Here is a 21,628-nt window from a genome sequence, read left to right on the forward strand (position 1 = left end):
CACTGCATCTATTATAGACTGTGTATGAAATATTGACTATGGACTTGCATAGATCTAATCTTTCCTCTCTCTTCATCACAGCCACTGAAGATGCACTGCAGGAGCTGCGCACTGGTCACCAGCTCGGGTCATCTAACCGGTGGAGGTCGGGGAAAAGAGATCGATCAGGCAGAGTGTGTCATCCGAATGAATGACGCGCCCACTTTCCATGGCTACGGGGTGGATGTGGGTCACCGCACAAGCCTGAGGGTCATCGCTCATTCCAGCATGCAGAGAGTGCTGCGCAGCCGCCATGAACTCCTTAACTCCAGTCAGGACACAGTCTTCATCTTCTGGGGACCCAGCAGTTATATGCGACATGACGGGAAAGGACTGGTTTACAACAACCTGCGGCTTATGAACCAAGTGCTGCCCAAACTCAAGGTCTATATCATCTCCTGGCAGAAAATGCTCCAGTTTGATGAACTATTCAAGAGAGAGACTGGCAAAGACAGGTAATGGGCACATTATTATGTTTTACAGAGCCAATTTAAAATTTTATTATTTGATAAGAGGCCCATTTTAGTATCTCTAATGATACGGTTCAGGAAATAAGCTTAAATATGCGATGATGTACTACTTTGATGTTTCACTGTATAAAGGCAAAACATTTTTTTAAACTCAATTCTCAACTAAAATGGGTCTACAGAATTCGATTAACTGAAGGCATGCATTTACATTATTGAGACACCAGACGTTTTCATCATTGTGCCAGTTTTATCCATGTGACATGCCCTAATTTTTAGTGACCTATTTTTATTTAAAAAAGGTGTTATAAGGGAAAGATGATGCGAGACTAGAACAGAGTCTGTTGAGGGAATTCTTATTTCACATTTACTGCTCTCTGAGAAGACCAATCTCTTTTTCCCTTTCAACTCCAGGATCACATGGGAAATCAGTTTGTGTGGGATTCTAGATTTGAACATTAAGCCAAGATCTCCACTTAATCAAAGCAAAAAAGAGCTAAGTGTGTATGCAGCAAATTGGGTTGAGCGCTTTTATATTCATTTTTGTCCACAGAACATGGACTCATTTGTCCCCATTTGTCATGCACTCTTAAAAATCTAGTTTTTCTATCGGCATCAATGGTTCCATGAAGAACCTTTAACATAAACGAAAACCCTTCCATTGCACAAAAAGTTATTTATAGTGGAAAACAGTTCTTCAGATTATTATGTTCTTTACACTATGAAAAAATGGTTCTTTTAAGGACTGTTCACTGAAAGATTCTTTGGGAACCACATTTTTTTCTCTGTGGCATTGCTGTGAAACCCCCTGTTGGAAGCCTTATTTTTAAGAGTGAATACTGTAAATTTACAGGTCCTGGTTATATTCTGATACTTCAAAGAAACACTAATCTAGTTATGGTGATGTGTCATCCTGAAGATCTCATTAGTGAATGTCTTTACTTGTGGGTTTTATCGCAGAAACACTATTTTTACAGGGTACTTCTTAAAACTCTTTGGAGGCTCATTAAGAAATGCAAATATTGCTACTGATGAACTGGCTTAGAATATGATACAAGAGTGTTTTGTAGCTGCTGTCCCTTACTACCACAGCAGTCTTATTCCAGAGGTCAAAGTGTGTCTTTCTTTCATCTTGTGTCTGTTTCATTGGTATTATTCCCAAAAGTTGAAAATGAAAAGCAGAGAAAACAAAATATTGCCGTGAGAAGAACCATATCAACCATTCGCAACAAAAACCTGCCACTGTTAGATGTCAGAATTGGACCGGAAAGGGATGGCTGCTGTTGCTTTATTGGTTTGATCATTGTTTTCAAAAGTTTGTTCACATACAGAATTTCAAAGAGCTGGTCTATCAAAAGCAACTTTAAGAAACTACAGAAACTAAAAATCGCTACTGCCCATTAATTAATAACTGCCCATTAATCACAAACAATCATATATCAGTAGGCTAATAAGTGTTTTTAAAAGGAAGTTTTAATTTACTGTAGATCATGCAGAGCCTACAGTGCTTAGTTTACTTTTTGATTTTGTGGAACAAAAAAGAGAAATTTAGAAGAATCGTACAGTGACAACATACAGTATAACAGGGGTTCCCAAGTCTGGATCTCAACATCCACTTTTCCTGCAGAGTTTAACTCTAACTTGATCAAACTCACCTGCCTTTACAGATGGTACTCAACCAGAATAATAGTTTTACCACCGCTTTTTGCATTTGAAAACCTGCAATAATTAATATGTTTAACTGTTCCCAGACTTTAGGCCTATACAGTAAAAAAAATCCTTTATTAAAATAAAGGAATTTTTTTGTAGTTTACTGATTTTTTACAGAACATTTCTATAAAAATAATGGACATTGTCCAAAACGAGCCAATGGTACACAAAGTACCTTGGTCTGCGGGATTTGCATCGCGAGCTCCGCCCCGCAGAGCGGGTATATAAGGAGGAACGCGAACATCTCGCATTCAAGCTTTCGCTTCGGAGCCGAGCACATCGCTTGCTTCGATCACCGGAGTGTTACAAGCAAGAGCTGGTGTTGGTGTGACGGCATGATTCAGCGGTTCGTCTGGGTTTCCTGCGACAGCTCCCGCATTCCCCTGAGCTCTTCAACACCTCTGAAAGAGCAAATTTCTTTCACAAAAGAGATACGGGTTGATTTGCGTCTTTTTAAAGATGTCATTTCGCCCCTGTGTTTCTGGGTGCGGATTGATACATCGCTCCTCGTGACGGTCACGATCGCTGTGTCACGTGTCTGGGCTTCCAGCACGCTGAGACTGTGTTCGTGGATGGCTCATGTTCTCCTCAGAGTCCCCTCTGCCACACCCCGTTCTAGCTCTTCTTCTCGTAAAAGGGCTACTTCGGCTGGTAGCTAGGGTAATCTGAGGGTTACTGTGTGGGCTTTCCCGACGTTACCAATACTTTTTATTGTGTACACTGACAATGCAGGCCAGTTCTCTGAACCCTGCATGCACATGACAAGATCAAGAATAGCCTTATCTATCATTTGTTGTAATTTAAACATGATGACTCAATTTATTTCCCTTGGTTAAAATTCCATTGTTTTTTGTTTAAAATGAGTAAACCATTTACATTTCTTTGTCTTTTTCTTTTCTTTTTTTTCTTTTTCTTTTTTCATATTTTTAGTTAAATCTCAGGAATTAATAAATACTGTGACCTCATGTTTTAACTAAAATGAAGGAAGAATTTAGTAAGTGATTAACAAAGTATGTCGATCGCCACATCATTCAGTTCGCCCGGCGTCCCCCCAGGTTTCGGGGTGTCCATGCGACGATGGTGGGCAAAGATGCCCCTGTTATGTGCGCGGAGGTCGCGACCCTGCTGGCAAAGGGCGCGATAGAGCCGATCCCTCCAGCTGACATGATCTGGTGCTCAGACACTTTGCCCGACTGGGTCTTCAGGTCAACTGGGAAAAGAGCAAGCTCTGCCCTGTGCAGAGGATTTCTTTTCTCGGTATGGAAATAGACTCGGTCGCCATGTTCACATGGCTTACGAACAAGCGCGCGCAGTCACTGCTGAATTGCCTGAGACAATTCGAGGGCAAGAGAGCGGTTCCACTGAAACGGTTTCAGAGACTCCTGGGGCATATGGCGTCCGCGGCGGCGGTCATACCGCTCGGGCTACTCCATATGAGACCGCTTCAGCACTTGCTTCACGACCGAGTCCCGAAATGGGCATGGCAACAGGGCACGCTCCGAGTGACCATCACTCCGGCCTGCCGGCGATACTTCACCCGTGGTTGGACCCCTCATTTCTACGGGCCGGCGTGCCCCTAGAACCGGTGTCCAGACATGTTGTTGTGTCAACAGATGCCTCTGCCACGGGCTGGGGTGCCATGTGCAACGACATGCTGCGTCGGGCTCCTGGATAGGACCCCGACTTCAGTGGCATGTCAATTGCCTCGAGTTGCTAGCAGTATGGCTTGCTCTGCACCGCTTCAGGGCCCTGCTGAAGGACAAGCACGTTCTGGTCCGTACGGACAACACTGCAACTATAGCGCACATCAACCATCAGGGTGGTGTACGCTCCCGCCGCATGTCGCAACTGGCTCGCCATCTCCTCTTGTGGAGTCACAAGGATCTGAGGTCGCTTCGTGCCATTTACATTTACACTGCCAGTTGTTTTTCTCCCTGACCGAGGGCACTCTCGGCACGGACGCCCTGGCACACAGCTAGCCGCTGGGCCTCCGCAAGTATGCGTTTCCCCCAGTGACCCTTCTTGCACAGACGTTGTGCAAGATCAGGGAGGACAAGGAGCAGGTCCTCATGGTTGCGCCTTTTTGGCCCGGCCGGACCTGGTTCCCCGAACTTGATTTACAATCTTGTTTTGACATCACTGACTGGAGTGTTTTTGAAGCTGCTACCACCGATCTGGACGAACTCACAGAGACTGTAACATCCTATATTAGTTTCTGTGAGGATATATGCATTCCTACCAGGACTTATTTAACATTCAACAATGATAAGCCATGGTTTACAGTAAAACTCAGACACCTTCGTCAGGCCAAAGAGGATGCCTACAGAAATGGGGACAGAGTCTTGTACAATCAGGCCAGGAACACACTGAACAAAGAGATTAGAGCGGCTAAAAAGACCTACGCTAAAAAGTTGGAAGACCAGTTTACTTCCAACGACTCTACTTCAGTTTGGAGAGGACTGAGAGCCATCACAAACTACAAGACACCATCCCCTTGCACTGAGGCTAATCAACGACTTGCTAACGACCTGAATTAGTTTTATTGTAGATTTGAAACCCCCAACACCCACTTTGACCATCTCCCTACACAACCATTAACACCTCCTGTAATCCCCCTCTCCATACCTCCTGCTCTTCAAATCAGTGAAGATGATGTGCGCCCGGTCTTCAAGAAAAACAAAAGAAGAAAAGCACCAGGCCCAGATGGCGTTACGCAAGCCTGTCTGAAAATCTGTGCTGACCAGCTGGCCCCCATCTTTTCACAGATCTTCAACAGATCTCTGGAGTTGTGTGAAGTGCCTTCCTGCTTCAAACGCTCCACCATAATCCCCATTCCAAAGAAACCCAAGATAACAGGACTTAGACGCAGACGTTAGAGCCACAGGTCTGTAGTCGTTGTCGTCATGAAGTCGTTTGAAAAACTGGTTCTGGCTTATCTGAAGGACATCACTGGACCCTTACTGGACCCCCTGCAGTTTGCGTACCGAGCAAACAGGTCCGTGGATGATGCAATCAACATGGCATTGCACTTCATCCTGCAACATCTGGACAAAACAGGGACTTATGTGAGGATCCTGTTTGTGGACTTTAGTTCGGCTTTCAACACCATCATCCCAACAACCCTCCAGACCAAACTGACCCAGCTCTCTGTTCCTAGCTCTATCTGTCAGTGGATCACCAGCTTTCTGACAGATAGGCAACAGTTAGTGAGACTGGGGAAATTCATGTCAAACAGCTGCTCCACCAACACTGGTGCCCCTCAGGGATGTGTTCTCTCCCCTCTGCTCTTCTCCCTGTACACCAACGACTGCACCTCTAAAGACCCCTCTGTCAAGCTCCTGAAGTTTGCAGACGACACTACAGTCATCGGCCTCATTCAGGACGGTGACGAGTCTGCTTACAGACAGGAGGTTGAGCAGCTGGCTGTCTGGTGCAGTCTTAACAACCTGGAGCTGAACACGCTCAAAACAGTGGAGATGACTGTGGACTTTAGGAGAAACCCCCCTGCACTTTCCCCACTCACCATCATGAACAGCACTTTGGCTGCAGTGGAGTCATTCAGATTCCTGGGAACCACCATCTCTCAGGACCTGAAGTGGGACAATCACATTGGCTCCATTGTGAAAAAAGCCCAACAAAGGTTGTACTTCCTTCGCCAGCTGAGGAAGTTTAACCTGCCACAGGAGCTGCTGAAACAGTTCTACTCAGCCGTCATTGAGTCAGTTCTGTGTACTTCAATTACTGTCTGGTTTGGTTCAGCTACAAAATCAGATATCAGAAGACTACAGAGAACTGTTCGGACTGCTGAAAGGATTATTGGTGCTCCCCTGCCCACCCTCCAAGAACTGTACACATCCAGAGTGAGGAAAAGGACTCAGAAAATCACTCTGGATCCCTCACATCCAAGTCACCCCATCTTTGAACTTTTGCCATCTGGCCAGCAAATACAAGAACAGCAAGGCACAAGAATAGTTTCTTCCCCCAGGCAATCTACCTCATGAACAGTTAAATGTTTCCCACTTAAACTTATGCAAAAATGTGCAATATCCTTATATTTTTTTTTTTACCCCTCCATCCTAGAACATTCCTGCATCTCACTCAATCCTATTCCATTATCATCTATAGCACAATTGTTTATACACTTATTTATTTGCCAATTTGTAATTCTCCTGTAAATTTTTTTTTTTTTTTTTTTTTGGTCTGTGTGTTGTTGTCTCTGTTTACTGGAAGCTTATGTCACTAAAACAAATTCCTTGTATGCGCAAGCATACTTGGCAATAAAGCTCTTTCTGATTCTGATTCTGATTGTGATTGGACTGTACGTCAGCAAAGCATTGGCCAGGAGCAGAAGGCCCTCCCTCCAGGCTTTTTTTTTAGTTGCGAGGTTGTGAAGCTTAATTTTCGCTCGGTCTGAGTTTCAGAGTTTCAGAGCAGAGCTGCGTGACAACGCTGCCACAAATCACGTGAGTCGCAAGCTCACAACTGTGTGGGTGTATCTCCGCAAAGTGGGTGTTGTAAACTCGGCTCTGAAAAAATTGTCTGCAATAGAAGTGCAAATGTAATGCAATGTAATAAGTTTCGCCCTTTCAAACCTCAGTTTTCAGAGTTTCAAAACTTTTTTAACCTATTCGCACACCAGTTTTCAGATCACTATTTACAAGGTTTCAAATCTTGAATACAAACTTTACACTGGGAGAACAGTGACAAATTCGAAACTCTGAAAAAATGATTGCACAACACCATTAAAAAGACTGTTGCACTTCTGAAGGAAAACTCAAAAACAAAATTATGTTTGAAGAGATTTAATTTTTTTTTACCATTTTGCAAGCCTGCAAAGCTCTGTTTTCAGTTTCAAAACTTTTTTTCACACATTCGCACAGCAGTTTTCAGATCACCATTTACAAGGTTTCAAACCTGGAAAACAATCTAATACAGTGGGAGAACACTGACAAATTTGAAACTCTGAAAAATTCTTTGCGCAACATCGTGAAAAAAATGTTGCAGTTCTGAAGAAGGAAATCTCAAAAACAACATAATGTTTGCAGATATTTTTTTTACATTTTGCAAGCTTGCAAATCTTATTTTTCGATCTTGTAAAACTTTTTTTTGTACGATTTTGAGTTTTCATACACTTAGTTTCAACCTTTCAGAACTTTATTTTCAGTTTTGAATCATGGCAGGATTTAAATCCCATACAAAATAAGAAACACGAAGAACACTAAGGAACACGAAAAAGCAAGGTGACATAAACCAAGGACTCCATGAAACTGATAGAAACAAACATGGTATATATGGACAGGTGAAAACAATGAGAGTGGGAACAGCTGAGTGCAATTAACAGGTGTGCAATTAATAATGATGGATCAAACAAAGGCTTGTGGGAAATGTAGTGCCTGCAGTGGGGTGACTCTATGGGGAAGTGAGACCACTAGTGGACACCCAGGGATACACAGACCAGACACTGTGACATTACCCCCCCCCCCCTCCTCTAAGGAGCAGCTACTAGATGCTCCTCAGAACACAAAAACAAACCAAAGAACAAAGAGACCAGGAGGGAGGTGGACTGGTGGAGGATCAGGGGGAGGGATGTAGGGCCAGGTCCATATAGGGGAACAGGAACAGGAGGTGAAAAAAAAAAACCCAAAGAGACCAGGGCGAATCGGATAATTCATAATCCAAAATAAAATATGAATGAATCCATCTCTAATAATCCCGGGTTGCTATGGTCACGCAGGTTTGTTTACGCATTAAACTCGTGGCCACAAGAAAAACATGTCACGAGAAATCGATGTTGTTCCCTCAACATAGCATCTCGAGGCCACGACATAAGGATGTCATTACCTCGACAAAATGATCTCATGGACACGACATAATATGATGTTCCCACGAGTTAATATGACGTTCCTACGAGTTAATATGATGTTCTCACAAATTAATATCTCGTAGCCAAGACATATTATCACGTTCCCATGAGTTATTATTTCGTGGCCACGACAAAACTAAGTTAACCGAAAAAGTCACCTTTACGGCACCGTAGGTTTCAGTAGACGATGTAACTACAGAAGAGGAAAGTTTTAAAATATAGAAACTCTTTGTTCATATTTGAGCGAGATGCTAACGATCTAATCAGATTCAATGATCTATGCTAAGCTATGTTAAAAGTGCTACAGCCAGACCCAGAGATCGGCTGAATGGATTTGAAAACGGTAAAACTCAACAGTTTAACTCAACTGTTAATATTTATTGTTTAAAGTGGAGTGTTCCTTTTAACATTATAATACTATATTATTATTATAATATATATATATATATATATATATATATATATATATATATATATATATATATATATATATATACTCATCTAAAGGATTATTAGGAACACCATACTAATACTGTGTTTGACCCCTTTCGCCTTCAGAACTGCCTTAATTCTACGTGGCATTGATTCAACAAGGTGCTGAAAGCATTCTTTAGAAATGTTGGCCCATATTGATAGGATAGCATCTTGAAGTTGATGGAGATTTGTGGGATGCACATCCAGGGCATGAAGCTCCCGTTCCACCACATCCCAAAGATGCTCTATTGGGTTAAGATCTGGTGACTGTGGGGGCCATTTTAGTACAGTGAACTCATTGTCATGTTCAAAAAACCAATTTGAAATTATTCGAGCTTTGTGACATGGTGCATTATCCTGCTGGAAGTAGCCATCAGAGGATGGTTACATGGTGGTCATAAAGGGATGGACATGGTCAGAAACAATGTTCAGGCAGGCCGTGGCATTTAAATGATGCCCAATTGGCACCAATGTGCCTAAAGTATGCCAATAAAACATCCCCCACAACATTACACCACCACCACCAGCCTGCACAGTGGTAACAAGTCATGATGGATACATGTTCTCATTCTGTTTATGCCAAATTCTGACTCTACCATCTGAATGTCTCAACCGAAATCAAGACTCATGAGACCAGGCAACATTTTTCCAGTCTTCAACTGTCCAATTTTGGTGAGCTCGTGCAAATTGTAGCATCTTTTTCCTATTTGTAGTGGAGATGAGTGGTACCCGGTGGGGTCTTCTGCTGTTGTAGCCCATCCGCCTCAAGGTTGTGCGTGTTGTGGCTTCACAAATGCTTTGCTGCATACCTCGGGTTGTAAAGAGTGGTTATTTCAGTCAAAGTTGCTCTTCTATCAGCTTGAATCAGTCGGCCCATTCTCCTCTGACCTCTAGCATCAACAAGGCATTTTTGCCCACAGGATTTCCGCATTCTGTATGTTTTTCCCTTTTCACACCATTCTTTGTAAACCCTAGAAATGGTTTTGCGTGAAAATCCCAGTAACTGAGCAGATTGCAAAATACTCATACCGGCCCGTCTGGCACCAACAACCAAGACACACTCAAAATTGCTTAAATCACCTTTCTTTCCCATTCTGACATTCAGTTTGGAGTTCGGGACACACCCCAAAAAGCATTGAAGCAACTGCCATGTGATTGGTTGATTACATAATTGCATTAATGAGAAATTGAACAGGTGTTCCTAATAATCCTTTAGGTGAGTGTATATTTTCATTATTTTTATCTTCATTCACAAGTCAAAATGTCATATTTCTACTCTATAGTGTCAACCCTCTCTTTGCACCACTTGTTGGTGATTTTGCGAACGACTTTTAAATGAGTGATTTGTTTTTAAAACCAGCAGTAATAGGCATTCTGGTTGACTACATACTGTAACTTTCTAGTAATCCTGAAGGCCTTGATTAGCTTGTTCAGGTGTGTTTGATTACGTTTGTCGCTAAAGTCTGCAGGAAAGCGGACCATGAGGACCAAAGATAGGGTCGGTTCCAGTAGGGGCATTCGCTTGTCTTGCCTCCCCCTTCAACAAGTTATTGTGCTCCCCTTCCTACTGAACTTGATTGCATTTAAAAGTGAAAGCAAAAGAAAAAAAACAGCAAGCACACCAAAGCGATTGCATGTTTTTGTAAGGTTAAGTGATTACACACTTCCCACTATAATGTATGTGAGTAATTCATTACAAAAAAACGATTCAAAAAGTTAATTCATTCGGGAATCAAACTACAATGGATGCGCTGTATGGTTTTAATTCAATAAAAACAAGCAGCTTGTTAGAGTCATTCGTTTGGGAATAAGGCTACTGTACTTTGAGCTGTTTGTTTTTTATTCACTAAAAAGAACCAGCTCGCCATTCGTTCTATAATCAGACTACACTGGCCGTGCTCTCTTTCTTGCTCTGTAGATTCAGTAATGGGGTTGTAGGGCAGGAAATACTATCAGAGTATTTTTCTAGTGTGTTCCATTTACATTGGCAGAAGAAAACACATTCGAGAACCGTTAACGGAAATAACGTTATAAATGTCATTCGGTTTACAACTTTACAGATTTTTTTGGGCAGTGGTCACCAAACTATGTCCTGGAGAGCTGGTGTCCTGCAGAGTTTTGCTTCAACCCTAATCAAACATATCAATTTACATGCAATATAATAAATATCTTGTTGATTATTTCCTCTGGAAATTATTCATTCTAAAATAAATGTTGAACATAAAAAACTGTTTAATAAACAGTTGTGTCACTCTTATCATATTGATGTTTTTTTATAAAAGCCATAAGCCACTCTAATCATGTAGTGGATACTCCTTACCCGCAGTAAAATAACGTATGGTGTCTCATGGCTTATTGCTTTTTTAAAGAATCATATTGCCCTGAGAACCTCAGTCCTCACTCTCCTTCTGAAACGGTGCTTACAGTTACAACCCAAGACTTCTTTTAAAGTGATTCAGACTGATGGTTCTATAATTTGTGCATTGTAGGTCATATAAATAGTCAAGCAGGAACCCTTGGCAGTGGGGACACTGTGTCTTTGCTCTCTGGCCTGGCAGAGACAGACATCCCTGCGGCACAAACACAGCCCATTCTCTGGCATTATGTTTTTACACGACTTAGCAGTTCAGTTTTCTCCTCCACTGTTGTTTTCTCCTGCAACTGGTCACACTGGCTTCTAAACAATCCTGCTTTGGAGAATATGGCCTGTCAGAACGTGTTTATAGGGATTCTGAGCATATATCTAACCAATATGTTTCCATGATAGCTGGATAGTATTTGCTGGATATTGAACATTAAATATTATGTTTGGTCAAGCACATATGTTCAATGTTATGACATCAATGTCCTCTAATAAAATACCTTATTTATTTATTTCTTCTGAAGAAGCACTAAAAGAAACTAACACAAAAAGAGTTCCCTTTCAGTCGGTCACCCTCGACACCACGTCGGTGACCGACGAATATGGGATATCACTTCGATAGACCAATCTACTTCGAGTGTAAACTAAACGAGCCAATGCACATTGGCATGCAATTATTGCATCCAGCTGCCGCTGATGTGAGTATAAGAGGGCAGCAGGTGCAATTCATACCAGTTTTTCGCTTCAGAGTCGAGCGTTAGGATCGCTCTGCTCAACTGTGTCTGCTGTGAACTACGAGATCAGCACGCTCTCGGAAGCTTCGTGTGTTGGTGAGATGGCGCTTCAGCGGCGGTCGTTCCTGTGTCGAGTGGTTTGCACACTTCAGGCTGCACTACCCCTGTCGTGTTGCAAGCGGCCAATTCCCCTGTGCGCCTCAGCACTAAAAGAGCATTTCCTAAAGAGCAAATTTCTCTAAAAGAGCTTCACGGGTGCGTCTTTGTAAAGACGACAGATCGTCCTTATAAGGATGCCGTTTCACCTGTGCGTTTCAGGGTGCGGTCGTTACCTGGCAACGAGTGATGGTCACGATCGCTGCCTCACCTGTCTGGGCGTCGAGCACGCTGAGGTGGCTTTCGTGGATGAGTCATGTTCTCAGTGCTGGAATATGACCATCTCGGAGCTGCGAACCCTCGTTGGGAACGGAGACGCCACGTCCCGTCGCCATGGTTGCTGTACCGCCGCTGAGCTGCCAGGTCCCCGGCTAGGCTCCTCAGCGAAAAACTGGTATGCATTGCACCTGCTGCCCTCTTATACTCCCACAGTGATCAGCGGCAGCTGGATGCAATAATTGCATGCCAATGTGTATTGGCTCGTTTAGTTTACACTCGAAGTAGATTGGTCTATCGAAGCGATATCCCATATTCGTCAGTCACCGACGTGGCGTCTCCGTTCCCTCCTTCAGGGAACGAGGGTTGCCATACGTAACCGAGACGTTCTGTATCTATGATTTTATTTAACTGTCAATTGAAAACATGTCTTGAGGGGCATCTTTATCCTTGGATGGTTTCTAAATGAACGAACCAGTTTTTAATAATGAGTTAAACATCCTCTATTTGTACTTCAAGCTGAAATTTCAGAAACACATCCATAACAGATAATGATTTTTCTTTATTATTAGTTCTTCCACACTGATAATATACATCTTGTATCTTTAGGGCCCAAGCCTATGAGGAATATATATGGGAATATACTGCAAAATATATTCACTGACCTATAATAAATCAGTGGATATATTACATAATGCATTTCCATACATGGGAATTTAGTGCAATATGCATTGACCATTTATGACTTTATATTGATATACAAACAAACACATACAAACATTCACAGAATGAGCTACAGCAGATTTTTAGTTCCCAGCAAGCTTTGCTTCTGACTGTTAAAGGAGGGTACATCTTAAAACCATAGTGCTGAAGAGTAGAGCCTGTGAAACAACAAAATTTAAATATTTTTAACTAAACATAAAACGAGAGATATATAAAACAGAAAATATGAGAGTAAAAACTAATTCAAAATATTAATAAAATCTATTATAGATAACCCTGCACCGTAAGTAAAGAAAAAAATTGATAATAGACAATGTCTATAAAGGCATTTTTTTAAAAGTTGGATTTTTTTTTAACCTTTTTTTTTTTTTTGAATGCCATGTCATGCATTAAATGTTGCTTTTGAATAAATAGAAGAAATTTGAAGAAATAACTAAATGACCACGGAAAAGTAGTGCAGACATATACAAAATCACGTTCTGTGTGAATGGCCCCTAACTGTGCAAGAGGTTATAGTTTAGATGTTGATTAATTCCATTGTATATTCTAGCGCATGCTTGAGAGATTATTTGCAGTGCATCTGCCAGACAGTGAATGCTCTGTTGTCTGAGGTAATTTAACAGTAATCAGTGGCTTCTAATCAATCACGTCCGGGTTGTTGTTCACTAATGCTGTTTGTTTTCCTTTATTAATGTGTTATTTGTCAAAGATTCACCTGGGCTTTCATGTCAGATGGCAGGTTGGCAGAACTGATGAGCAGTTGATGATAACGTTCAGTTGTAGAAATGATCCTGACAGCTGGACTGCACTCTAAACGCAACAGAATCTTGGTCTTGCGTGTGTTGAATTTCTATCAGAAATATCTTCTGGAATGTTAACTACAGCACGCCTTGCAGTTTGGTATTCAATTGTATTGTTTTCAGCAGACATCCACTCTCTCTGTGTTTCTCTTTTCAGGAGGATCTCTAACTCGTGGTTAAGCACAGGCTGGTTCACAATGACTATTGCCTTAGAGCTCTGTGACAGAATCAATGTGTATGGCATGGTGCCTCCAGATTTCTGTAGGTGAGTCAGATTTGCTTTTAGGTTTCAGGATACAGTGAGGCCCAAACATCTGAGACCACAAATTAAAAGCTTCTCTTTTGGATTTTACATACACAACTGTTCAGAAGTTTGGAGTTTTTTTGGAGATTTTTTTATGTTTTTGAAGTCTCTTATGTTCACCAAGGCTCCATTTATTTGATCAGAAAAACTGTAAAACATATTGTGAAATAATATTATAATTCAAAACTGTTTTCTATTGGAACATATTTTAAAATGCATTTCAATTTAAATTGGTGCTTTCCTATTGTAACAGTTGAAAACAATTCTGCTAATTAATATTTTATGGAAACCACATTATTGTTTTTTATTTATTATTTTTTTTTCAGGGTTATTTGATGAATATAAGGTGTAACAATAATATATAGTAATTAATAGTAATGAATAATAATATATAACAATATAAAATTTATTTATGTTAGAAAAAGTCTTATTGAGCCCCAAACTATTGATTATTAGTGTAGTTCTGACATTTTATTTATTTATTTATTTATTTTTTTAAAGATTGTTACAAATTTGTTTGATTACTGATATAGAAATAATTATGCACTGATATTAAAATTGTGTCCGATATGATAAGCCAATAATTATAAACCATCGAAAGGCATATTTAAAGAATCTATACATTTAAATAAAAATAAAATGGTAACACTTTACAATAAGATTCATTATTTAACATTTAATATAAAGCCCCTAAGCTATGGAATGTACTTCCTCTGCACGTCAGAAATGCACCAACGTTGGGTGATTTTAAAAAGTTGATTAAGTCACATTTATTCAAGACTGTCTTTTTATAATGAATTGGTTGTATTGCTTTTGGTGTTTTGTTTTACTTTATTTATTACTTTATTACTGTAGCGCTTTGGGTTTAAGAAAAGCGCATTACAAATAAAATGTATTATTATTATTATTATGGACTAAACACAAACAATACTTCTATAGCATTTAAGAATCTTAGCTAATGTTAATTTCAGCATTTACAAATGCACACGAACTAACAATGAATAACTTTATTTTCATTAACTAACATTAACAAGGTATGTAATGAATGTAATGTCCATTGTTTATGTTAATACATTAACTAATGGAACCTAATTGTAAAGTATTACCAGTAAAATGTATGTATAAATAAAAAATAAATTAATCTTTTAAATGTTACAAGTGAATTTAAGCATTCCAACATGCACAGTATATAGAATGGATATACATTTTAAGATATACAATCCATAGTAATAATAATAATAACAACATATTATTGCCCTATTGACCTCAATTGAAACAGGGAAGATTAGTATAAACAATTATACTATTGGATATATGGATATATGTAGTATATATGTATAAAATATTGATTTCGTGTGCCCCTATTAGAAAAAAGATAATTCATAAAATAAACATTTTAGTCAATATTTTTTTCATTTAATTTCATTTTGTTGTTTACAAAGTTTCAAAATCCTAAAACTTTCTAAAGTTTAAATTGTACTGTAAATTGCAGATTTCCAATGTAGTGAAAGATCTGATCTTTCTGTGTGTTCATTCAGGGGTTTCTGCCTGTATAGTGGGTTATATTGTCACAGCAGCCCATGCAGTGTACCAGTGCTATGAGAAAAATAACCGGGAGCCGAAAATTAAATGATTCACTGTGATTCCCTGCTGAGGCATGACCTCTCCCCCCATCCATTTTGCAACCATAATGTATTACATAAAATCTATTTATTCCCCTTAAAGCCAGTTATTCTCTGAACCAAATCAGGTTAATTGCCTTGAAAATGAATATCTAGCCCAGGATTAATTTGGGAATCGGGGAGTGTAATGGTCCCCATTTGAATCTCTGCTCTCATTGTGAACAGGGAGTCTCAGCACCCCTCTGTGCCATATCACTACTACGAACCAACGGGTCCAGACGAATGTGCCATGTACATCTCCCACGAGCGAGGCCGGCGAGGCAGCCACCATCGCTTCATCACAGAGAAGCGAGTCTTTGCCAGCTGGGCTCGGACATTCAACATCCATTTCTACCAGCCAGACTGGAGTCCTCCACCGTTACTGAGAAATAACACGGCAACCACAGCCTTCACCCGATCGCAGAACACGTGACTCTTACTAGAGCCTTCAAAAGATCTCAAACTGCCTCAAACGGATCTCTGGATAATTCCTTTTGCCATGTGGATGGATTGACTGAGAGAGACTCGGACTCATGGTGAACTGATGCTTAAACCTTTTCTTTTGCACATTCACTGTTTAGGTACAAAAGTCATTCCAATAGTGTGTACTCATCCGCATTTCAGAAAATTTGATCAGTAGCTTATTGAGCATCACTGGAAGTTCTTAGTTTTATGTGGTGTATAGAAAAATCTAGAAAGGGTGGTGGATCCAAGAGCTCTGGAGTGTCCAAGATCCACTTGCAACAATATTTGTGCTAAAGACAATGTAAAACAGCACTCACAAGTCATTTTACTTTCATAATACCACATATTTATGAGTGAAACAGAATAGTCAACGAAAGAACGGAAGGATGCCACTTGATTTTGTCCAGTTGGAATTGATTTGATTGTGAAAAGTGGTCTCTAAATATTCTCTGTCAGGTGGTTTACAACTGCAGAACAGGGAATGCAAGGAAATATCTCATTTGAAATGTAAAGAAAAATACTGTTTATAATGAGACCTGAAATGTGCACCAAGAAAACAATGCCAGTTTTGATTCATGTTGACTTTAAATAATCAACAGACCCAAAAATGTCCAAAAAATTTGTTTTAATGACCTGTACACTCTTAAAAATATATATATTTTTTTTACATTGATGGTTCCTTGAAGGAAGTTTGAAATCAGTGGAACCTTTTAACTGCACAAAAGGTTCTTTATAGTTTAGAATTGTTTTTTTAGATTATTATAATGTAAAGAAAATTATTTTAAGAACTGTTCACAGAAATAAAGTACTGTTTTTAAATCTGTTTTACATGATCAAACTTAAACCTTTTTACAAGTTAGATGAAACTTGATTTTTTTTTTTAAAGAAAATGTTATTTAATTTCAGTTTAAATGACTTGTACGACCAAGTTGATTATACTTAAAAAGTTAAACATTTAAGGAAACTGATCTTTAGTTTTAAGTTGAAATGGGCAGATTTTTTTATCTACTTTTTGGAACCAAAAATGTTATGCCAATTTTATGGCATTGCTTCTATGGCATTTGAAACCTTTATTTTTAGGAGTGTATAAAAAATAATAATATTTAAGGACATACTGACATTTAAGGACATTTTAAGGATAAACTTAAATGAATTTCAAAGTACTGTTTTTTTTTTCGTATTTTCCCAACCAACACTGGATTGTTGTATTTTTATAATTATTATTATTATTTCTATTTTATGCTTTGCTCTTATTTTTCTTTCGCAAGATTTCCAAATCCGTTACACACCGCTGACACAGTTACACAGAAAATAAAAGGTGCAAATGATTGTATTTGATTTTGAGATTGATTTGAAATGTTTCAACACAAACTATATATATATATTAATTTTATTTTTATTTTTTTACAGAAAAGTTAATTAATATTCACTGCGATTCTTCACAGATCTAGCTTTCTCACATTTATCAGAACTGAAGTTTTTAAGATGAATCCAGCTGGAATGCGTATGGATCCACAAGAAACGCTGCAGCATGAAGGCTTATAAAAATGAAATCGAAACCCAGCATACATATTTTTGTGGTCAGTCTGGTGAGGAGCGTGTCAGAGGTGTACAGGACACATACTGGTGTAATTACGGCCGTCACAGCTGAAGGCCATGCATCGTTGACCATGACCACACTGCACCTGTCAATCTTACAAAGTATACACGCGTCGTGACTGTTAAAGCAGCCGCCGCATTAATGCGCCTCAGATGACTGACAACTTGGCATTGCTGTTGAATGCACAATTGTTTGCAGACATGCTGCACAGATTTGAGTGATGAGACAGCCTATTATAGCTTGAATTATTGCAAAAGCTACTGTTCATTGTATAAATGCAGAAATGCCTGTCCATCTTGAGGGGAAGCACAAGAATTTGGTGAGATTTATTTCTGTATGCTTGCAGCTATAGTACAAATCATGAAAAAACAGCAGTATGAAAAATGTTTTCAAGATGAAGTCATTCCTATAATAACTGGGTTGTGATCTTAATTGACCTGGCCACAATAATTGTTTATTTTATTTTAAAAGCAGAGAAATGATGCAGCTTTAAATTACATTGGTAAACAGCTAAAATGTTAATTAAAGGAATAGTCTGGGTTCAGAAGTTGTTCAATCAACAGCATTTGTGGCATACTGTTGATTACATGCAGAATAATTTCAATTTGTTATAAATTGTCACTTACAATAGAAGTTAAAACATGTTTTTTTCACAATTTCTAGATTTATAGGTATGTTATTAGGGGTTATTATAATTAACAAATTATTGTATTTTTTAGCTGAAATGAAACAAAAATAAAAAAATATTTTATTTCCATTTCATTTAGTTTAACTTGACATACTCAAATATAAAACTAACAAATATTAACTAAAAGAAAAAGAAAAAACATAGTTAAAAAAAATTTCAATGACCAAGACAAAACACATTTACTAAAACTTTAAAATTCAAATTAAAACAGAAAATATAAAAACTTATTGAATGATACTTTGAAAGTATCACAATGATACTAAAATAGCTGATACTGTAAATTTGGATTTAACTTTACTTAAATGTTAACATGCATATTGTTTATATCTAAACTCTTGAATGAATAAGTAATATTTACAGATTCAATTCTTCTGTAAGTACCTTTTTTAAAAGAAAAAGTATTAAAAATTTTGCAATTGTTATTGTGTCATAAAGCTGTCGATTAATCTTAATTTCTAATATATCAATAATATTGGTACAGCATGCATGTGTTCTTGTTCATTTTATACAAGACCAATACTGTAGACATTCTCTGAAAACAGAGTTACTTTTTCCAGAGGATAAACACCATGAACAGAATAGCTCAAGTGTGGCACTGGTATGATACTGGAAGAGAGAATTGGTGAGAAATAAAGCAATATGGGCCAATGCATCTAGACCCAGATTACTTTGCTAGGAGTCATTCTCTTGGTGATGTATTGATCCATGGTGGCCCAGCTATTTTCCAAACAGTGAGTCGCTGACTGAGAAAACAGACAGATGAAATAACTGGGTGCTGAGCTATAATTAAACCTAAATATGTCAGTTTATATTTTATGAGCAGCAGTTAAACCAAATCTGGAATTACATGCTAAATGATTTCACATCACAAAATCATGAAATGTACTGCAGGATCAAAAAGAAATCAGTGTTTTTCCCTCTGTGCCAGCTTATAATTGCATAAAAAGCCAAAAGGTCTGGTTGCATTAAGATGCTGTTCACTCATTTGGAGAATAATTAAAAATTAAAAGTATGTATATACATATATACAAGTTAAATAAATAAATAAATAAATAAGAATAAAAAAGACAACTGAATGCAGCACGGTACAGCAAGTACAGAAAACAGAACAAGCACAGCAATTACAACCAGCAGGGCAAGCACAGCATGTACAGCAAATATAATAAGCACAGCAAACTCATCAAAACACAACACACTGGCAAGACAAAAGCTCTACAATGTGCATCTCAAAAGCACAAAACACTGTTAAGATTTTATATATAAATGCACCACACCTTTATGTGCCACACTGGATTCAAACCCCCATCCTGAAAGTTTTGGGGCATGTGGCTTAGCATAGTGCACACTTCAGTCTGTGCACACTTATCAGGTTGCTGAGGAAAGCTTTCAGTGTGAGAATGAGCACACTAAGTGTTACTTAGTATGTTGACCAGATTAGCATGCTAAGCTAATTATAAACATAATAATGAAAAATGAGGCAGTCATAATTAGCATAAACCAAACCAAAATTTAGCATAAATGTATCTATATTGCCCTCAATTGGGCACTTCAGAGTGAAAACAATCATGGCCGCCATATTAAAGTAACACCCCAACGTTTTTCCATATTCCACTATGTTCTTCCCCAACATAAACGAGTTGATATGTACCTCTCCCGTCTCTGTAATCGCTGTAGCGTGCGTCGCCACTATGTTAGCATTTAGCTTAGTAATATTCATTCCTTACGATCCAAACAGAGATGAATTTAGAAGCCACAAAACGCTTTCCCTTTCCACCAAACACTTTCCCTGTTTTCCCTTTTTAAAGACGGTTACATGAGTAGTTACACAAGTAAGTATGGTGACACAAAATAAAACGTGGCGAAGTGGAAAATTATAACTATATTGTATGGTGGAAGAGCACTTCGCAGTGTTTCGACCTCGACGCAGTAATATCATCACTGTGCACGTTTACCTTTTTCAACGTGATTTTTCTCCAATCCCTCAGTGGAAAAAAATCATGTAAAAAAAAAGGTGCGTGAGGAGGGGGCGGAATATTTGGCAAATTACGCTACATCGCTAATATTTTTTGCACTGATTGGCTGTTAACTGTGAGGAGACAATTAATGTGTCAATTAATGCATTGGAGAATACAGCGAACATAAATGAAAAGAAAAATGAAGTTTCTTGTCAGGTTTTCCTAACAAGCAACCATATTTTGAAAATAAACCCCAAAAACTTGGGATATTTTCACGCAGCTTTAAAAAAGAAAAAGAAGCCCAAAGTCGTGTATAATAAGCGGACTTGTTCCTTGAATTAATCAGTTTTTGAACGAATCAAGTGATCCAGTGATTCAACTGCCCATTCAGTTGGACACATTCCCTGCTTCCCAATGTGCACACTATCCACCCTATCTGCCCAAAATAGTAATATCACATAGAATTTAGGATAGAAAGTACACAATGCACATTCGAACACAGGTTAGTTTAATTTTTAATTGTATCGGTTTGAACGAATTGTTTGATTTGAACGATACCAAAACAGGAGGTTGCTGCCACCTACTGGCGGTTTTATTGTCATCATTTTTTATCCAGGACTGGCCTAAAACCAGCCAAGGTTTCACCACTTACTTTCTTTCTTTCTTTCTTTCTTTTCTTTTAAACTCCATACCAAATTCTAAGGCTATATTCATGGCGAGAATTAAGTGCAATCAATCAAAAGGTTTCACCACAAAAGCACATTTAGCAAAATATTATTTCATTATCAATATTGACCAATATTCATCCATTTCAAGCCGAAAAAGGAAAAAAACAGCTTATAAATAAAAGTTAATTTAATAAGACAAATTTTTAATTCAATAAAAACCTTTTAAAAATGTTGTAATCATTTAAAATTAGCTACAGGACCCATATACATATATATAATTATTATATAATAATTTAACCCTAATAAAAGAAAATATCTCAAAACAGGGTTGCATCTGGTACTCACAAACAAACTATGGGTGCACGTGCACCAGAAGAGGAACAAAATCCTGTTATAGAACAAGAAAACCCACGTCCAGGCCCTCAAACACAGCTAGAAAGTTAAAAAGCCTTTATTATAAGACATGAACTTTCACCATGTGTAAAAGTGTTCCGATCAGTGCGTTTCCTACAGAGGTACGAAGATTCCAATGTGCAATATAAAATGAGCATTATCAATAATAATTTATGAGTTGAGAGATCTGGCATTCTGTAATTTATATTTTAATAAGACTGTATTTCATAGCCTAATAAATATGTCTGAATATGTATTAGGTAGATATTTTAATACAACCTAACCAGCAACCGCTGGTGTTTAACTAATCACAGCTCCCTTATAACTCAACATTATGTTACTAGAATTCA

General features: G+C 38.5%; 1 protein-coding gene across 1 annotated transcript in view; it reads left to right on the forward strand.

The window, feature by feature from the left end:
* The window catches only part of LOC132154288 (alpha-N-acetylgalactosaminide alpha-2,6-sialyltransferase 5-like), an 81,464-nt gene extending 64,994 nt beyond the window's left edge, over window positions 1-16,470 (forward strand). Inside the window, exons 3-5 of the mRNA XM_059562844.1 lie at window positions 82-494; window positions 13,702-13,809; window positions 15,696-16,470. Coding sequence (XP_059418827.1) covers window positions 82-494; window positions 13,702-13,809; window positions 15,696-15,942 — 768 coding nt within the window. The 3' untranslated portion in view covers window positions 15,943-16,470. The remainder of the gene's footprint in view (window positions 1-81; window positions 495-13,701; window positions 13,810-15,695) is intronic.
* The last annotated feature ends 5,158 nt before the right edge of the window (window positions 16,471-21,628 follow it).

This window comes from Carassius carassius, chromosome 12 (genome assembly GCF_963082965.1).
Source record: "Carassius carassius chromosome 12, fCarCar2.1, whole genome shotgun sequence".
In the NCBI taxonomy this organism is placed as follows: domain Eukaryota; kingdom Metazoa; phylum Chordata; class Actinopteri; order Cypriniformes; family Cyprinidae; genus Carassius; species Carassius carassius.